This window comes from Nipponia nippon, unplaced genomic scaffold (genome assembly GCF_047370975.1).
Source record: "Nipponia nippon isolate SJK-2023a ecotype South Korea unplaced genomic scaffold, ASM4737097v1 scaffold_3, whole genome shotgun sequence".
NCBI lineage: Eukaryota > Metazoa > Chordata > Aves > Pelecaniformes > Threskiornithidae > Nipponia > Nipponia nippon.
The window spans coordinates 67,653,300-67,673,107 of NW_028262347.1; the positions used below are offsets into that span (position 1 = coordinate 67,653,300).

The 19,808-nt window shown below is 45.1% G+C and overlaps 1 protein-coding gene across 15 annotated transcripts in view; it reads right to left on the bottom strand.

The window, feature by feature from the left end:
* The window catches only part of WASHC1 (WASH complex subunit 1), a 44,880-nt gene extending 26,422 nt beyond the window's left edge, over positions 1-18,458 (bottom strand). The window contains exons 1-5 of one of the 15 annotated variants that reach the window (XM_087766774.1): positions 17,937-18,324; positions 16,783-16,847; positions 16,180-16,261; positions 8,812-8,980; positions 6,052-6,205 (exon numbers count right to left, since the gene is read on the bottom strand). In XM_087766774.1, the coding sequence (XP_087622900.1) occupies positions 6,052-6,200 (149 nt within the window). In that variant the 5' untranslated portion in view covers positions 6,201-6,205; positions 8,812-8,980; positions 16,180-16,261; positions 16,783-16,847; positions 17,937-18,324. Of the gene's footprint in view, positions 1-6,051; positions 6,231-8,811; positions 8,981-10,312; positions 10,330-16,179; positions 16,294-16,782; positions 16,848-17,928; positions 18,325-18,365 lie in introns of those variants that run through there. The other 14 variants (XM_087766776.1, XM_087766777.1, XM_087766775.1 and 11 more) reach the window with 14 other exon arrangements.
* Between the last annotated feature and the right edge of the window lie 1,350 nt (positions 18,459-19,808).

Below are 19,808 nucleotides of genomic sequence, written 5' to 3' on the forward strand. Positions count from 1 at the left end.
TGTTTGCCTTTCCTATTGCACATGCCATCTGTTTTGATCAAACTGTCTCACATTTCCACTAGATATTCCACTACCATGACAGGCCCTGTAAGAGGAGAGAGAATCCTCTCAAGAGCTCCATCAAGTCTGAAATTGTTGCCTGCCTCCTTTTGCTAAGCAGCTTTGAGACCAATTCCAGAAGTGGGAGAACACCTCTCCTGCAACTTTTGCATTTTCCTTCACTTTTTAACTACCTACAGCAAACTGATATATCAGCAGTTTAGCCTGATTGCACCTAAACCACTCATTTTATTTTTAGTGACTGAGGATATGGGTAAGGCTTGTATTTCCTCTGTGCTCCTGGATGGCCATTTCAGCATCCTGGACACAATATTCCATCATTTTCTTTTCAGACATAGAATCAAGCATTAAGAGCCCTTCCTCCCTACAGAATGTTTTCTGTAGCTAATGCAAAATCATCTCATGCTTTGAGAAACATTTTGCATTAATGCCAGCATTGAGTCTTGTAGCTATTCATTAAAATGTACCGCTATTTGCAGACCTGCTATTAGGTGCGAAAAGTTTAAGTCTGCTTGGAGGAGGATATTGAAGGTGAAGCACTTCAATCATTTCTTTAAATTGCTCATTTTAAACTATGCTGAAGGCCTTGTTAGTGTACAGAAGGCTACAGCTCTCTTATCAAGTTCAAGATGGCCTTTTAATCACTTAAGGCAGAACAGATTGATCACCCTCCTTTTGGGGGAATGGGATTCAAAGATAAACAGACTGCTAGTGAAAGAAACTGATGTGGAAGAGCTGTTGTTAGTAGACTTAGAGCAAGGGCTTAAGTAACCATCACTACATTTCAATGACAATGCCATAAAAAGCATCTTGCTTGCAGAATCAAATTTAGCATTCTGCTCCTCTCCTTCAAAAGAAACATTTAATCTCTGGAAGTCCAAAAGACGTAGATTTTCAGCACTTTCTGAGATGAGCAAGAATCCTGTCTTGCTAATTCTCCACCATGTTTGTTTCATTTTGAATTAATAATCTTTTAATGACTTAATACCATTCAGTCTCCTCTTTTCTACTATTTCCATTTCATTTCAAGCTGTGATACCTCTATCTGTGCCCCTTCCCACCCGCTGCCCCTCTCCATGGGCTGTCAAGGCATCTGAATTGAGCCTGGGTCTCAGATCCCATAAGATTTTAAGCTTAGGGATTTTAGCAGCATCCAGAAAGAGTTGTAATCTGGACTCCTGCAGAACAGTCACTATCCCTTTGCCTCTTTCTGAGGGCATATGATGCTTGCTACTGCTAGCTGCCACCAATCTTCCAGGCATGCTGATTTGACACCCATATGTCGCCTCCTAAAGTCTTCCCAATAGTTTGGGAACCTCTCTCAAGCTACGTCCTTACAAGCTTTCAAATTCAGCTTCCAGAGGACCATGAGAGCTAAAACAAATGAGCGGTTTCTTACAAAGTGTGTGGTACACTTAAAAAAAAAATCCATATTACTTGGACATGGCTCTACAAGAATAACCAATACCTGCAGGCAAAATTCTCCGTCTTCCCCATGCTCCATGTCCTCATGTCTGCAGGACTATCCACTCACTCCTTTACCTCACTGTTTCTGCTTAATCTGCCTGGCAGCAAATGACTGCTCCTACAGCCCCTCAAGAGAGGTCTCTGAAACTAAACTACACCTAGCATCCTCTCTCAGATGGCCTCTAGGACAACTTTAAAGTACCATGAGGTGACTTGTTGCTTAACAAGAGCTGTATCACTCTAAAATTAACTGGAGAAAAATTGATTCCCTGTGCTACAACCAACCTCCTGGTATAAACTCACCCGAATGATGGCCCATCACAATGGAGTCCTCTTGACAGCTCTCCTCCTAGTAAGACCAAACCCTTACATCCAGCAGAGGAACAACTACAATGCAATGTTCAAGCTCCAAGATGCATCCCAGAGCCACAGCGCACAACAAACAACACGGTACAACTCGCAGCAAGACCTTTCTTTGCAAGTTTCCACGAACATTTAATAATACATTCCACGGACCTCCTAAATCAAGTACATTCTTATGGTGAAATTCAGTCACCCATTTCCATTACTGATCATCATCACTAATCACAGTAGTAAGTTTAAAACAAGGGGGGGAACACCCAAATGCACCTCATGATTCGGGTTTTGTCTGCATTTTCAATTTCAGGACTACTCACATCTCAACCCTGCTCCTGTCCCAAACATCTCTTAAGGCTCTGCTGCCCAGCCAGCCACTCCTTACCTTCCTTAATCACACATTTACCAGACTTAACTTCCCTATGCTTAAGAGCATTTCCACAGTGCTTTTGTTCTCCAACTACTGCTTTCAGAAGTGTGGCTCTCAGTTAAACCTTTGTTTAATATTAAAGCCCTTTTCAACTACTTAATATGAAATGAATTTAAATGCCATTGGGGAGGAACAAGAAGGATGCACCTGTTTAGCAAAATACTATTCCAGACAAGCAAAAGACACTGAATAAAGATCTTTAAAAAGATAAACACAGAAATTTTTCCTTAAACTGAAAAAAAGAAGCACAAGGATGAGAAATTTTGTATACTGGACAACTTGTGGTTAGATCACAGGCAAAGGAGACCAGGACCTTGATAGCAACATTCCAACCCCAAGTATTTGTTTTCTTTCTATTGATATAACACTCCATAAGATAACTTGCATAGGCAATTTTCCACAAATCTGTTCTATAAAAGTGTACACACTAAATAATGAACTGACATATTAGAGGTTATTAACATCTCCTGGCAACAAAAACTCTCCTCAGAAATGGAGAAATCCCAAAGGGCAAGCCTAGCTAACCAGGGGGGCATCTTGGGAAAGCTAAACCCACCACCTGTCTGAAGTACTTATCACAACAACATTCCTCTGAAAAATTCCACGGCACATGATTCCAACACAACCTGTCACCCAGAAAATGCTGGTAATGATGAAACAAATAGATAAAAGACTACTGGTTAATTGAGTGTTTAAACTGGTCATTCTGCCTCCTGTGACCTATATCAAAAGCCCTCCTTAAAATCTGGAGTTAAATTCATATAGATATTATGTCAGATTGGCTATGTTAGAATATTTATGTTTTAAGCAGTAATGATATGTATTAAAATCCCAGTAGCTAAAGGCAATGAATCTGATCTTCACTGCAGCTTCCACAGCAGATTAATTACATGAATTCAGTTAACATACACAAGGTTAAAACTTCCATTATTCCAAAACACAACCCTGGAAAGTATGTGCAGCCTCTTGATCTCCTCACAGTACTGATATCAGCACCAAGACAACAGGATTTCCTAAGAGGACCAGACTGTTGACAGTACTGACCTAAGACATCAACCTGTACTGCCCAGCAGCCAGAAGCCTGCCCAGGTCAGTGCTCTCCCTCTGCAGGATGTGGTACTTTGCTGTTCTCCGTGTGGAAGAAGCCAGATGGCTCCCTGCTCCCAAGGGTTAGGGCTATGACAGAGAGGGATGCTGAGGTACTCCCTGCTCTTTCTTAGTGATTCCAGATTGCAGTCCCGGTGCTCTGTTAGCAAGGTACAGAGGAGGTTTAGCTGCTAGGGTTGCTAGACCTACTCTCCAAGGCTGTTCCCAGTAGGTCTGCTCTGAGTCTCAGCCATAGTTTACCTGGTTTTTTTTTTGCACCTGCACATCCCTTGATTCTCTACAAACTAATGAACTCTGCAAGATTCCCGGATTCCCCAAACGGAGGAAAGCTGCTTATCTCCTTCTCCCCATTCTCCAAATGCAAAGGTGTCTTTCCTGCGTCCCCTTGAGAAGACTGAATCCAAAGGCGCTTTTCACCACTGCTGCTTCTGCACAGCCACTAACTGGCCCAGGGAACATTTCTTCTACAACCACAACAGTACCACAGTTGCCTTCAGCCAGTTTCCAAATAAAGAGAGAAAAAGCTCACCTTCCTTGCACAATGGACAGACATGTTCATTTTAAGAATTCATACTCAATTGTCATGTCAGCAACCACTCAAAGCAGAAGCTTTGATCAGCTAACATGGAAAAAAAAGATTTGGTTGTGGAAAAATTCCTCTTTCCATAGAGAGTAAGAGAGACTCTTTCATTCCACCTTCAACAAATTACACGTTGGCTTGCCACTCTTGAAAGCACTGTAGCAATCCAACTGTTCCCACAAAACAACCCCAGAACATCTGCATCTTTGTAGTAGTGAAGTAATGAGTTTGACACACTCAGCTGAGTCTGCCATACTGAACAAGTTTCCTCTCCATCAACATTGCAAGCTGCTGTTTTGCAGATCAGAACAGTCAGCTTCCCCAGATAAGGCAACTCCTTCCTGGAAATGGAAGATAGAGCTGCCTTATCTCAGGAAAGGGAAGATAAAAGGTCACTCTTCACTAAGTGGCAAAGTTCTCACCTTGAAAGCTTTACCCCTTGATTGGCATGGAACAAGCAAGGTCATGGAACTTTTAATCAGACGCCTGCATAATTACTAAATCGTTATTAATTATATCAGAGAGCTGAGACCTCAGAGGAAAGGCAAAGCAAACAAAGAGCCCAATGAAGCCTCCTCTGTTGTTGGAAAAAATTGGTAATTAAAAGTCATGAGTGCACCAAAGAGCGAGGGAACAGCATCATAGTCACTGTTCAGGACTCAGGAGTGACTTGCATACAAAACAGCAGACTTGTCTCCCCGGGGAAATTACAGGGTACTGCATTACAAAGCAGCGAGTAGGAGGGGAAAAAAAAAAAAAAAAAAAAAAAAAAAGGAAAAAAAAAAAGAGACGGAGAAAGAACCACTCCTGTTTTATCAGTAGCTTTATTTGCCCCACAGAGGGGGACAGCACTGCCAACCAGTCCCAAGTTTGAGAGGTGCCTTCCACATGTTTCTGGCAGCTCTAGAAAGCCTTCTCCCAGCCTTATATCATGAAGGGTTCCCATACTGAGAAGTGCACAAAAGAATGAGACCTTGTGTTCAACTTAATTCAGCCTACACACACTCCTGGCCCTTGCCCAGGAGCCCTTGCCCAAACAAAGGCTATTCCAATGAAAAGCCTTTATTTGCCTCAATGACCTGAGCTCAGCCTTAGTGACTACCCTTTCCCCAGAGGCTGCCCTTCAAAGTACTGCTATCAAAAATTGAAGATCTTCAATCTGCTCTTAAAAAAACCAAAAAACTCAAAAGAAGAAAGAATGCCATGGTCCTGCTCACACCATAATAAATCAAACTAGGTAGTCATGATCCCCACTGAAACGAAAGCAAGTGCTTCTGCTAATCAGGCTATGAGAAGATAAATGCTGATCTGTTTCCATACCAATGATACGATACGCCATCTCAGCACCCTGAGATATCAAAGATGGCATGGGATGGAAAAAGGCACCATGCTATCTACCATCATTTGCAGGCAAGCACAAGAATCTCTCTGATCTGCTATATAACTAGTCTTATAGATCCAATCCTAAAGATGCCGATATGCAAGAGGTGGCAAGTCTGGGCCAAATCCCTGAAAAGATCAGCTTAGATGGATTATGAGGCTGTGGCGAGAAGAATAGACACTCTCATGCGCTCAGCCCTCCCAACATACAAAAAGAGAAGTGCAAAACACCAGAAGACCAAAGAGAACAGTTTGGAAGTCCCAGAGATCAGAACAAAGAGACATTTTCTACTCCACTGCTCCAAGTACGACTCAAAAAGACATTCTTCAAGATACTCTAAATAAGAAAGTCTCCCATTTAAAACATGAGCAAGAAGGAATAAAGGATAACTGCCGCAGAAGCAGTAATGCAATTTGTGGGAGTCTGCCACTGAATAAAAAATTAATAACAAACAACCTCTGGCTAACTGCAGCCATTTCATTATGCTTAACTTTGACAGACCCGAATCCAATAAACTTTTATTGAAGTGCATCTGGCCCTTCTTTATCCCTTTTCTGAACTTCCATTGCTTGCCAATGCAATGCCCGTTCACTGCTGCAACCTTATCACAGCATGCTGTTTCCTATTGCTAAATGCTAAGCCCCCAGCCCCCATGTGACAGCACCATACCTGTTGAAGATATCACCCGACACCTTTTGCAGATACTGAAGTGCATCTGCCACCTGCTGAACAGCCTCCTCCCTGCGTAAGTCCGGTTGGATCAGGGGGACTGAGTACGTCTGCCCTTCCAAAAAGTGCTTCTGGGCTACTGTAGCCATTGTGCCTAAAGGAAAGAGCAAATAGGTCATTACAGTAAACACACATCCATTTTATCATAGCTTTTATTCAGGGACTTCCACTCTTTGCTCCCCTAATTATTTTAGGAAAGCATTTGCAATGGAATCGGTGAGCTGAGGAGAAAGGCACAAGTAGTAAGGCTGACATATTGGATTTTTAATAAATCCAAGACAGCCACACTGAGGTGGGAGTCTCTTGCTTATCTGAATGCTCCTGGGAACCATAATTTTATTTTTAGCTTGATACTTAACAAATCTCTGCTCAGTACTGTGCTGAAAACATAGACCACGCTTTGGAGCAAAGTCAGTTCAGGGTAGTGATAAGACTAATCAGAAATCACCCTGTTCCCTCCTCCCATCCTCACATTCCAGATGGATATATTTCAGGTCGTTCAACCCTATTAGCAAAACGTGGTATTTCATCTTACACTTCTGCTCCGAGAAACACAACCACCACTCCCTGCCACGAACAGCAGCTATGATATTAAAGGGCATGCATGTGCACACACGCCCTTGCTCCAAGTAGGTTAATGAAAGTTCTTCCATTCTAAGACTGCTTGTTGCTTCTGGTGACTGGATTTTTCCTTAATAACTATCTTGAAAGAGGTCTCCTTTATTTTAGGATCCTTTCACATATAAAACCTAAACAGTCACTGAAATCTTTCAGTTGTGTTCAACACGTGCACCAGCGCAGTATGCATGCTCCTGGATGCAGCTGGGCCAATACCACTGCTCTGTAGTTCAGCCAGGAGAAGGCTATGCATCGTCCATGTTTCCATTCTGCCAGCCTTGCTCACCTCTCCCTCAGCAATTCCCAAAGAGTTTGCCTCCCATGTTTTTGCTCACAAAAATAACAACAAAGTTCCCAGGACATGGAGGAGGGTATAGAGAAGAAATCCATTTCTCTGAGCACATTATCAATTGTAAACTCACAAATACATTACTGCTAGGACAGCCTGATTAACAAACAGAGTGTCCATACAGCTTTCTAACCCAAACTCTGCTGCTAGGCCTACACAACTCCCTTCAAACTTGTTTTCTCTGTGTGTATTGCTCATTCAGACTGTAAAAAACCACAGTCTACAGCTGCTCATTACAGGGTTTCATCACGCATAGCGCTGTACATCCATATAAGAAAATATTCATTAAGCTGAAGAGAAGCAAAACAAGGGAGGATCAAAAAGCAAGGTATCAGAAACAGACAGAGATATCTCAGGACACAACACATTCCCTCTACGGTACTTGGAGGTCTGCAGGAGCTAGTCCAGGGAGCACTGCTGTGTGCAAACTGTATTACAGCCTGTACAGCAGAGCAGGCTGAAAATAACATAGAAACACAGCCTATACTGGAGAAATTCACAAAACAAGAGCCTGAAGAGATAGTTATTGTATAAAACAACTGTTCAATAGGTAAAAACTAGAGGGGTCTTCACACGTTCTTTAAATTCCCTATCTTGCTTCACAAAATGAAAAGATATCAGATTAGACTTGCCTGCAGCCTTCCTGTACATTTAAGAAACACCATCCACCCTCTCCGAATTTGTCCTTTCTGATCCTACCACAGCAGGTTAGGAAAGACTTTCTGTAAATGTGATGTGGCTGCTTTGTTGGTGGGTTTTTTTGCTTGTTCTTTTGTTTGTTTTTTTTTCTGGGGAGTGGGGTTGCTTGGGGTTGTTCTTTTGGGGGGGGGGGGGTGTTTAATAATGAATCATATGACAGGTAAAAGAAGGAGGAAACCTAGGAGCCTTTCTGCAGATAACAAATTTGCAAAATCAAGCCCAGCCATCAGAAGACCTGGCTCTGCTGCAGGAAGCCTAGATCTATTCTGTTTCACTTCATGCATCATTGGCAGCCAGACTCTGTAACCACACTCTCTAGCGGCAATGTTTGCACACTGATTAGTCTTCTTGACTGGGCCTATTCAGCAGGCAGGAAATTATTATTTAGAGTTGTAAAGCATACAAGTTAATCTGAGAGGAGTACAGCTAATTTTGAGATGGCATTTTTTGATCTGCTGACCACAACCAAGCTTGAACCCTTTTGCTTTCAAATCTACTATTTGACTGACAACATGGAACGGAGCGACCAGATAACACAGCGAGTGTCCAGTTATGCGATACTTTGGCTCCAGCAGCAGCAGAAGTTTACGATCCTCCCTGCCACTGGTCACAACTCTTCTGTTGCATCAATGCTGCTGATGTTGGGGATGCCTATTTTTAACTCAGATCAGTTCAATGACCCAATTTACCACAGCCAGATAAACAGCTGTAATTGCCCAGTCATGAAACAGAGTGGGAAGCAGGGGCAAGAAGGGGACTTCTTAAACTTGCTTCACTACCAAAACCATTACCGTGTAACGGTAATCCTGCCCTGCAGGATGAGAAGGCCAAGCTTTTCACCTCTTGAGGCCAGATGAGATTATACAGCCCCTGTATGATTTCCCAGACTCTCACCAATCCTAATTCTCTTAGTGACCTTTCTAAAGCCAAGCTCAGTTCAGCTGCTGACTGACAGATGCTCACACTCAGAAGCAGCACTCCCCTAGCTACTACCAAACTGTTTCTTTCCTCACACTCAGAAGCTGCAGACCCACCTTCAGGACCCACTGCCCCCTCGCAAAGAGAGGAGCACACAGTAGTCGGGCAAGGCAGGAAAAGCCCCAGGTGCTCCTGCTCACACTGTCACGGTTTGGCTGTCAGTGAAATTCAGCTTCACAGGTTCTCAAAGCAGCCGCTCACACGAGCTCCAGATTCTCACGTTTCCTAAAAAAACACATTAGATAAATATGGTAGACTCTGTGGGAACTGCTATCAGAGACAGATACAAGAGACAATTCTTTCTGCACAAGGTAACAAATTAGAGATTTATAGCAAGAAAGAGGAAAAGCAGCAACAGCCTTCTGAATGACTAGACTGGAGCAAAATCCCATGCTACAGCTGCTATTTATTACCTCTTGTGACCAAACTAACTGGGGAAACAAGCCAATTTTACAAACACTTTGAGTAAAGGTCTGACCATACGCTTAGAACAAAAGCAGAATTGCTTTCTGTAACAGACAGCGACTGCAGGAACAAGGAAGATTTTAATAGGGAAAATTCAAAATATTCCCAACAAAAGTCAGGAAGGAAAGCAAAGACCGAATGTCACTCAGCAAGACTGACTCTTCCTTTATCCCAACTTCCAGTGCACTGAGAAGGAAGCAGCACATTTCCTTGCCACGCTCCATTATCAGGATTAGGCATTACATAAAAACAAAGTGCTGCAGATTAGAAATATCTCAGCTCTCTCACCCTGCCCAGTGGATGCCAAGCCTTCATGTAACATACACACCAAAGGTACAAATAAACTGTTCATATCTTACACGTGGAAGTGACTTCCATAAAGCAACAAACTGGTTCCAGTATCATTCCAGAACCTTAAAGAGGGAGCCGGCATGTTTCAGCAGAAAGCACAGCATCCTGGAATTATGACGGCCGACATGAAACACTCAGATGCTACAGTGAGAAATGGGCATATAAACCCCAAAGCAAGTATGATTCAGAAGAGCAGATGTCAAATCACCCAAGAGATTTAATCATTAACGGTGTGACCAGCTGTGGGTCACACAAGGCAGAAGAAACAGCGATGCGGCTCTTTTTTTCTGATCAAAGAGACTCTGGAAAAAGAGTTGCAGCATCTAGGGGCTCCAGCCACTCTTTATTCAATTTTTTTTTCTATGTCAACTTTCATGATCAAGACAAATGTGCTCTGATGTTACATAATAACCTCATTTGCCTTATTAAATTGCAAATAAAGAGAAAAAGGTTGTTTTCTCACTGCACCACCTGCTTACAAGTGCTATATCCTGATTTGGAAGTTCTGACTAGAGCTAGCAACTGCTCAGATTTGCACTTTTGCCTTAAGCTGTCTATGCCTTCAACCTGAAGCAAGCTGGTACAAAGCTTGTCAGGGCTGGTGGCTATCCCTCTGCGCCCAAAGCTGCTCTCTCCCTTTCAGTCCCAACATTCACACTAGCAAAAGGTGAGCAGAACGACAGCAGTGGGAAATGCAACATCAGCCTCCCCCAGACTGTCTCGCCTTTCCAAAAGACTTACACCCGGATAAATCCAGGCTGAGCACTCCAGGGTTTTCAGGTATCTGGAACCAGCAACTGGTCATACTGTTCAATCATCACAGGCAAGTCTGTTACTCTGATGGCTATGTAGAGATTTGCAGCTCTGAACCCAGAGAAGGAAGTATACAATTCACTGCTCTGGATAGGTTGAGAAACACTCCACCTACTTTGCTCACCTACTTTGCTGTTACTTCCCCCTGGACCCAAGAATAAAACTCCTTGTGTCAAGGCTAAGCCCAAGAGAACTTGTTACAGAGCAAACAGAGTCTGTAAAAGAAGCAACACTCCTCTAAGTTCTTTAGAAAATATTGCTCTATGAAGGACCGATCACTGAGATAATTATCTACAAACAAAAAAAACCCACAACCTTAAAATATCTTAATTTTTCAAGGGAATGTAAACAAAGGCAATATTAAGAAAATAATTTGCCTGCCCTGAACAGAGGCTGAGATGGTAAAGCTATATACAAGCACTTAGCAGATGCATGCTTTGCTACGAAAATAAAGGGGGAATAAAGCAAGCCACCACCAATACTTGCTTCCTTAACATTCTTCAACGGATTAAAAAAGGTGGTTCAGAGGAGAAGAGGGCTTAAATACTTTGAAAAAAAAATCAGTGTGTGTTCTTCAAAGATACAAGGGCTGCTTCCGCAATTACTGTGCTGCTGCTTCTGTCACTGCACTGGAAAGGCAGCATGAATTAAAGGCCTTTAATTCCCACATGCAGGAACGTCTCCAGGAAGAAGTGACAGGCTATCTCTAGCCCTATGCCTCTCCTTTGCAGGACCCTAATAAAAGATCAATACCTTGTAGCCACCTGCAAGGACGCAGAGACCAGCAATATGCAATAAAACACAAGTCTGCATATCCGTCACCACATACCACTACACCACTACCACCAGGATGGTTCCACAGTGGGAACAGACCAAGTCACAAATGAACTACAGGTTAAGTCTAAACACACTCAAGAGATGGAGTAGAGACAGGCTTTGGGCATAGCTTATCACAAGGTGCTCTGATAAAGTCACATGCATAACTTGGTTCACAGTGAGAAGTCATCCCAAATTCCTCACTGACAGTAATTTCTTACACATAATACTTTCTACCATGTTTACCTGGACAAATGTTGTCCCATCCTGGCTGACAATAACAGACTGCTGTTATTCTCACTTTCCTCTGCTCCAATCTAGCATACTACATCACACATTGCTCGCAATACCCAAATGTGGCTTTTAGAGCTCACAAAGCTGCCAACTGCTACAATGTCTGTTGTGTGTCTCATCACAAACTTCTACTACTGTACACTTAACTACAGTACTCTGCGGTACTGTACTTCATATACTACTACATCATCATCATTCTCTACTTTCCGCACAGGCTTCCCACAGAATTCCAAATCGTGATCAAATCTGCTGGTAGAAGCACAACAAAATATCAGAATGAACTCATCCAAGGAAAAAATAATTCAAACAAAGACAATTTTATGACCTTGCCCTCCAAAGACAAAGCACACACCTGTGAGTTTACCAGCTGCAAAGCCAGGGAACTGTATTTAAAAAAGACACTTAAAATGCCAGAAAAGCAAAACGTGCCATTGCATATGCTCCTCCTGTTAAGGGTCGGGATAAGGCGGGGTGTGCACATGCGCTCACACAGATGTAGACACGCAAGTGAAACAAAAGCTAGAAGTTGCTTATGCTCTGGTGGTAAATGCAGCACAAGAGCCTAGATGTAAGTCCTATTTTATCGTGCTGCAAATGATCATTCTGGCCTGTGCTGACATTCACTGGAGGGGCTGAAATTTAGTCCTCCAGCAGAGCACACAATAGGTAATTATCCTGGGTAGGACAGCAAGATGTATTTCCAGCAGTGAGATGAGAGGTTCACCACAGTCTCTGTGCTAAGCCAACTTTACCTCCTTTGGGGGGGGCAGGGAGGGGAAGGGAGGAGGAGAGAAGCACTTTGATAAGTTAAGAGGATGAAAAGTCTATTTATATTTTTTTTAATTAACCATGTACTACAGTGTTATTAAGCAGCAATCAAAGATGCAGATGGTACTGATTTGATTGGCAAGAGGTGCACTGTGCTGAATATTAAGGAACTCTGCCCCTATAAATAGGTCTAATCATCATCTGAAGGCTGGAAGGCAGTGATGAAAGAAAGCATTAATAAGATCATAATTAGGCCCCGTAGCAGGCTGTACTCCACCAGGGTGCTTATGTTACTAGATGTCTCTTATAGTAGCATCCCCAAACTCTGTTGTAGACATTACTGCTTTGGGTCTCAAGACCTGTAGTAGCTATTTTAGAAGAAGCTATGAAGAGTGGCGTTTCTCCATCTTTGGAGGGCCTGGAATCAGTTAGGATTTTATTACTCAGTACCATTTCTGGAGCAAGAGAGCTCTCCATTCCAGCTGTCCCACCCTGCCCACTCTCAATGAGTGAATTAAACTGGGCAGCTGGAGCTCCCCAGGCACAAAGACTGGCAAGGGGTGCAGGAAAGTGAGAAGCTTGAGAAGCTTTAGAAGCTGTTGCTCTCCCTCCCCCTCAGAGCAGCAGGAGCATGTCATGGCCACATCTACACCACACAGTTAACCTTGCCACAGCTGCAAAAACCATTTCTGCTCCCCTGCTCCAGCTTTAGAAAGACAGATATTTACTCAATCTCATCGACCTCATACTTTCAGCCTGTCCTTACAGTATAGCATTATCTCAGAAGAAGAACAAAAAAAAGTCCGTGTAGGAAATGAATCCTACAAGGCATATCCTGCTACATGTTGATACTTCCAAAAGTCGCTCATTGATACGGGACTGCCTGAACAGCCAAGATCTTTTCAAAAGGAGTCAGCCTCCCACATCACACCATGGCCCTGCAGAAACAGCAGAGCACTGAGAAGCCTGACCCAATACTCAGCAGGACTCGGGGGCTCACACTGCATTTCACACACTGCGCATCCTGGTCTTGCGGGTCAATATTCTGCTTGGAAACGGCAGCAGCGGCTTCCATCACTGAAGCAGCCCACCTCATCTGTCCTAGCAGCAGCTGCAGGAAAAGGAAAGGCTTTTTCTGCTGCACTGGTAGGCAGCCACTAACTACCCAGCGATATAATGCCACTCACTTCTCCATATCCAAATGGTGTGGAATTACTGGCAGTTACCACATACGCGGTATCTCGCACATCTGGGTACCACAAGAACATTGTGTTGCACCACGATGTCAGCTACAGTGCTAGGTGCCTTTTTGTTAGCTGAATCTACATACTAATGATAGCTGCTTAATTCAACCCAATATACCTTGGGATCTGCATGAAAAGTACCCAAGATCCATTCAATTTGAAATATATGTTTCACTCAACCTACTGACTGCCAACATGGTACTAGAAAAAGGTATTTAGGTAATGCTATGAAGATATTCACTTTTGGAAACAGCAAGAGAGACTCTGGTATGAAGCTTGTAACCAGCACCGCAAAACGTGTTTTTTCCCCAGTTAATTCCCTAAGTTGCAGAGGCAACACAATAAATAGACTGCTTTGCAACAAAAGAGCAGCTTACTGACACAGTTTCTGTAAACAGGATGCCTGACAGGAACATGTCTCCCTGGACCGTGGGCTGTGTCAGACCAACAAACACCCATTGCTACTTAATGTATTTGTCTTATCCTGCTGTTTCCAGAATAAAAGGTGATCCTTCCTGAGCGCTCAGAGCTACCAAAGGAAAAGCACTGGCCTGTCAAAAATCTACTTCTGAAAGTGTGAGCCCAGTATTTAAGGCAGCCTCTCTCAAGAAGCCAGGGCCTGTTAACACCTTTGTCTCAGATACATTGCTTTGAAAGAAACAGTAGATATTGCAGCTACTAAACACAGATGAAATCTCTGAGCAACGTGACATTAAGGCAAAGACATTATTGACAGGTAACTAAATGCATGTGAACTGGAGGATTTGGTTTCCCACCAGCAGCATTGTCTCTTGGATCAAATAAGCGTGGGCCTGAACCAATACATCAACAGATGGTGATCATTCTGAAATGGAAACCCTCCCTTTCCCTAAAAACTACTCAGAGCCACTTAGATTTGTTGGTTTGTCACATACTACACGGTCAGAATCAAAATCTGAGATTTCGGAGCCCAGCTTTACAATTGCATATGGCAAGTCCCTGGCAAATCGCAAAATACCTGACATTTAAAGATGGATTACATAAAATCAAAGGATATCAGCTCTCCAGAAAACAGAATGCTATTACATGAAAATATTTTTTAAAGAGAATCTGAAAGGTAGAGACTTAAAAGAATTTAGAGGTGCAGTTCAATCCTCTCAGCTCCACAAGCTAAGATGGCCTCTAAGCTACTTCTGTCTTCAAGACAACCTTCCGCCCAACGCAGAGCTCTGCTTTGTGAAGCATGGACAGCAGCCCTTGCTGCCAAGAGGCACCGAGCTGCAGGCTGCATCACCTTGCTGAGAAAGTCCTGTCCTCTAAGCACAGGCTGAAATTGATTTCCTTCAGCTGGATACATAAAGCTCATTTTGACAGACAGGTGTTGATATCTAAAGTCAATCAGATAACCCACTCTGCAACTGTCACCTTTGGCTTTCATCACTAATGGAGACAATCAGGCGCTCTAAGGAACAATTGATCTGATTCTAAGGCAGCGATCTAAAACTGACCAAAAGCACTGTGCTAATTGCCTGCCTTCCCTTCCTCTCACTATTTATGACAAAAGAAGCCTAAGCAAATAGCTTAGCTACACCTATAATACAGACATCAAAAATAACATCCAGACACAGCTCTTCATTCGATTTCCTTAAAGGAGGCACTTCGGTTTTGTGTGCCTAAAGTACACAGAAGCCACTGGCTATGCCAAAAGTCCCTTGGAGGGCCATTTCCCTGCAGTAAGTTCTCTTAAATACTGGAGTTTCAAAAGCCGGCTAGCTGAAACACTGCTGTAGAGCTTCCTCCAGAACGTTTCGTTCAGAGAAATGAGAGCTGCTCAATCTTACTATCAGACCACAGTAACAAATACATACTCCCAAAAACATAGCACTTTCCAAAAAAAAAAAAAAATCCAGTTAATTTTCCCTTCTCATTTTCTGATGCAAAACCAATTTCGGGCTCCTGCAGAGTGGCCTTAGCTGCAGATCTAACCACTGCCAGATCTCACTGCCACAGATCCTAACTAGCAATGTCCTGCTTTTCACCTCCACATTCAGTACCCTCTGCTCCAAAGTTCTGGAGTTTTACAGCACCCATACCCCACACACACTGTTTTAAAACAGATTCTGAGGTATTTAATGATGGCAACAACCAAATCAAACTGGCAACCAAACCAGTTCCTGCCCATTTTATACACTCAAAAGCAAAAGGGACGCTTGCATTTCTGCAAAATGACAGGAGGGGAACTCACTCACTATAAGGAAGTGTCTTCAAGCCCGTTCACATTTGCTAGAAGAAATACCCCTACAGGCTGTCCTGGATGACAGGAACTGAGAAAAAGCTGGGTCAAAAGAATGACACCTGGGGAATCAATAACTCACTAAAGAAACTGTGGGATGGACTATTTTCTGGTAAAGGTTATCCTGTGAAGGGGTCTAAGCAGAGCTGATTAGCTATAGAAATTGCTTTTTGAGTGATAAAAATGATTCCCTTCAAGCTCAAACACCACAGCCATGGGAAACATCACAATTTCAGACATAATCTTCTTCTTCCTCTGCACACTATCTTTAATCTAAAAAAAATTATAAAAAAAAAAATCTGCCTTGCTTTCAGGCTTATCTCGGCACTATTTTTCCCCAGCCCTCAATTTCTACCCTTCTCTTTTACTGCTCAGGCTGAGCGTGCAATGACTATAGTTACCTGGTATTACCAGAACCCAAAAGCCAGACTGCAGAGTAGTTCCCAGGGATTATCTGCTTTCAGTTGTCTTGTCAATGAACTCCTGAGTTGAGAGAAGAGAACAGCACATTTTATCTGAAGGAATGAAGATTAAAAACTCAGTTTAAATATCCAGAGTGATAGAAGAAGGGCAGATGCTAAGACTAGCAGCCTGTGCTTCTCTGGGAGTGCCTCAGGCACTTTTCTGCCTGAGGGCTCTTTGGAGGTGCAGCTATTTTCCCTCAACCAAACCATCCCAGGAATACAGAGGTATATTGGGCAGCCTTTACATCCCAGCTTTAATACTTAGACCAGACAAACATAATTAAATATCAGGAGAACTTATCAGTCCTTAGCTAACCTACCTAAAAGAAAGTCTAAGCAAGGGACAGTTGACTGGACTACCTCCGATTCCCCGGAAAACCGAAATGCAGAAAGCCTCTACAAGGACATGCCAAAGTCACTTTGCTTTCAGCTCTCGCCTCTGGCAAAAGCAGCACTATCCGCTCCGCTTCCTTTCCCTGCTCAAGGAAGGCTCCGTATTTCAGAGAACTGGCAAGAAATAGGGACAGTTTTAGCTTCTACCTCATCTACTCCAGGATAGGTCAATCCGGTCTGCAAATCACTGCCAGCAACACCCACTGCGCAACCTAAATGAAATAAATAGGTCATCTCAAGCCAACTCCTAGCTGACATTTGCTTGAATCACATGAAATGCCACAACCACAGCTGGCACTATCCCACACTCCTTGCTGGAAGGTGCACTGTAGAAGCAAGCAGAGTCGAGAATTAGCCTACACTCCCCAGGGAAGAAAAGCCTCCTCTTCTGAAAGAGGCCTCTGGGAAAATCCAGGTGCTGTCCAACCACTCAACGTTTGAACCACACCATTTAAAAAAAAAAAAAAAAAAGAAAGTCCTGTCACCACAACAGGACTTCTGTTGATTGCTAAAATAAGTACTAATAACGATCACCGCTGCTGGATGTGGATTCACAACGTTCACTACATCCATCAGCAGCCTTTCTTCATGCGCACAGCTAGGTCTAGTAGCCCTGTGGTCTTTTTCCTGTTGGCTGACTCATTCTTTATTTTGAACATAGAAAAAAACTAATACAATAAATGTATTTATCACAACAGCACTTGGGTTCACTTGCAAACACTGACAACGTGTTTTTATTTGACAAATAGTTACATCACCACCGCTACCAGCTTGGGAGTGAGGAACATGCCCTTGTGCAAATTAAAGGCAATCCTTACGAAAGCCGATTTGCCGGTACCCCGGGAAGCAAACTGTGTTGATGCACTGATGGACTAGAAGTTACGTTGTTTATAATCTGTCCTGTTCTTTGGATTAGCTGATAGTTAATAGTAACCAGTCGGTACTTGGAATAGTACAAAAGCCCCCCGACTCTATTACAAGCCATTAGCCAACTTTCTGAGGATACGTTACCTAACCCACATCCCAGAGCCCTCTGACCCTCTGTCTTGGACACTTTTTTCCTCTTTTTCGTGAGTGCCTCCAGGCTGCAGGATCTGGCTGTCTATCCCTACAGGGCAGCGAACCTACGCGGAGCGAAGCCGTCGCCCTTCCCCGTCCCCGAAGCGCTATGATGTCGAGCGCCAGTGTCCCACGCGTCATCGCCAACTTGAGATTGCCTGGCTCCGTGCCCGCCTGGCAGGTTTTGTGATCTATCTCACGGCTCAGCACCGCATAAGAAGCGTAAGAACAGACCTCGGTACCTGCGATCCCACCCAAGCAGGTGCCGCACGTCTCGCACGATGCCCGTTTCACGTTACCAAGCTCTTCCTCCCAAGCCCTGACGGGGTCCCCGAGGGACGGCGCCTCTGGCCACCAGAAGCGCTTCACCGCTGGGTGACAGGCCGCACACCCCGCGGCAGCGCCTCACCGCCACCCCCGGGGCCCTGCCGGCGCCTGCTGCCCGCCTCCGGCCCACCGGCGGGGAACCTCCCCGAGCCCCGGCTACTCGCCGCCGAGCCCAGCCCGCACCCGGCCCTCCTCGGCGCCTTCCGCGGGCCCGGCCAGGCCGCACCGAGCCCGCCCCGGGCACCGGGCACGGAATCGCGGGGGGGGGACGGGGGGGGGGGACGGCGGGGGGGAAGGTCCCGGTCCCGCCCCCCGCGGCCGCGCCGAGCCCGGCCGCCCCTCACCTGCCGCGAGCCAGCCACGCCCCGACACCGAGCAGGAAGCGGCGCCCTGCACCGCTTCCGCCCCTAGTGGTTCGTCACTTCCGCCCGGTTGGGGCGCCCGTACCGAGCCGAGTGCGGGGGCGGGGCTGCGCATGCGCGCGGGGAGGGTGGGGCGCGGGGTGTGAGGCGCGCTCCGGCGGCGGGGGGCGTCGGCCATCTTGGGGGCTGCCCGCCGCCTGCCCTCTCCCCTGCCCCGGCACTGGTGGGCCAGGCCTCGCGTCGTCCTGCCCGCCTGAACCCCTCCCCGGCACTGCCACCCTCCCCCTGCGCTGGCGTGGGCCCCGGCGGCCTGCCAGCCCGAGGCGGTGGGCAGCAGGAGCTGGCGGCCTGCCAGCCCCGTGACGGGGCACGGGCAGCCCGGGAACCCCGGCCGAGGCCCCTCGGAGCGTTGCTGGGTGCTTGGCGAGGGAGGTGCTGGGCCTCCAGCACGCCTCCGCAGATGGCTGCCCCGTCGGAGTGCAGCAGTTCAGCGAGCAGTACCCCACCGCGGAGAGAAGGGGGTCTTGGCGCAGCTCTCGGCCTGGTGTCCGCCCACAGCTTGCAGAGACGCAGTTTGAAAGAGGATCCCACAGATGATGTTTTTTTGTTGCCACGTTCAGCCCTGCTTCTGCGCCTTTCTGCTTCCACCCATCTAGTACGCAGCATGGCAAGGAAAAGGGGGAATCTCTGACTCACACGCTTGTTTTCTTTCCAGTGCTCATGTTTAGAGTTGGGCAATTTAAAAATTGACTTTATAAAACAGTGAATTTTTTTTAAGTACATTCTGCTAGTTTGTTCTTGTGTTGCTTTTATACTCCCCTTTATGCACACATTCAAGCAACCAAGTTCTTCCAGCACAGATACTCGGGAAAAGTGAATTTCAAGAGTGCATCTGTAAATATTAAAACCACATTTTAAAAGGGTGTGTGCTACCTATAACAGGTATTTGCATGCTCATCCACTTTAGGATCAGAAACAATTCCTCAAGCCGCCTTTAAACAGTTAACAGCTTAGCACTATTTGAATAGCAAATACCAGTTTTTGAATGCACGCAGGGAACATTTGTGATTGGTAAGCAGCATTAAAAACTGCACAAGGAGAAAAAAATGAGGCAAGCCTCTTCAAACAGTGAATGCACTTGAAGACATCAGGGCCCGCTCTTTCAACTCGGGGAAAAAGGTTAAACCTGTTACATAAAGTACCTGTTACAGATTCTTTGCTCAGTTCCACACCTTTGCAGTGGGAAGCGTGGAGTGAAGCAGGGCAGCGACTTTAGACCCAGTGGAGTTGCAGAGGAGATCAGGAGCCAGCAGCAGCAGCTTCCCCATTTCAGAGCCTGCAGGAGGGTGCAGTGTTTGCCCCTGTGATGTTTTAATGATGGGCCTGGAAAGACCCATCATTATGGAGAGCGTAAGGGCACAAGGC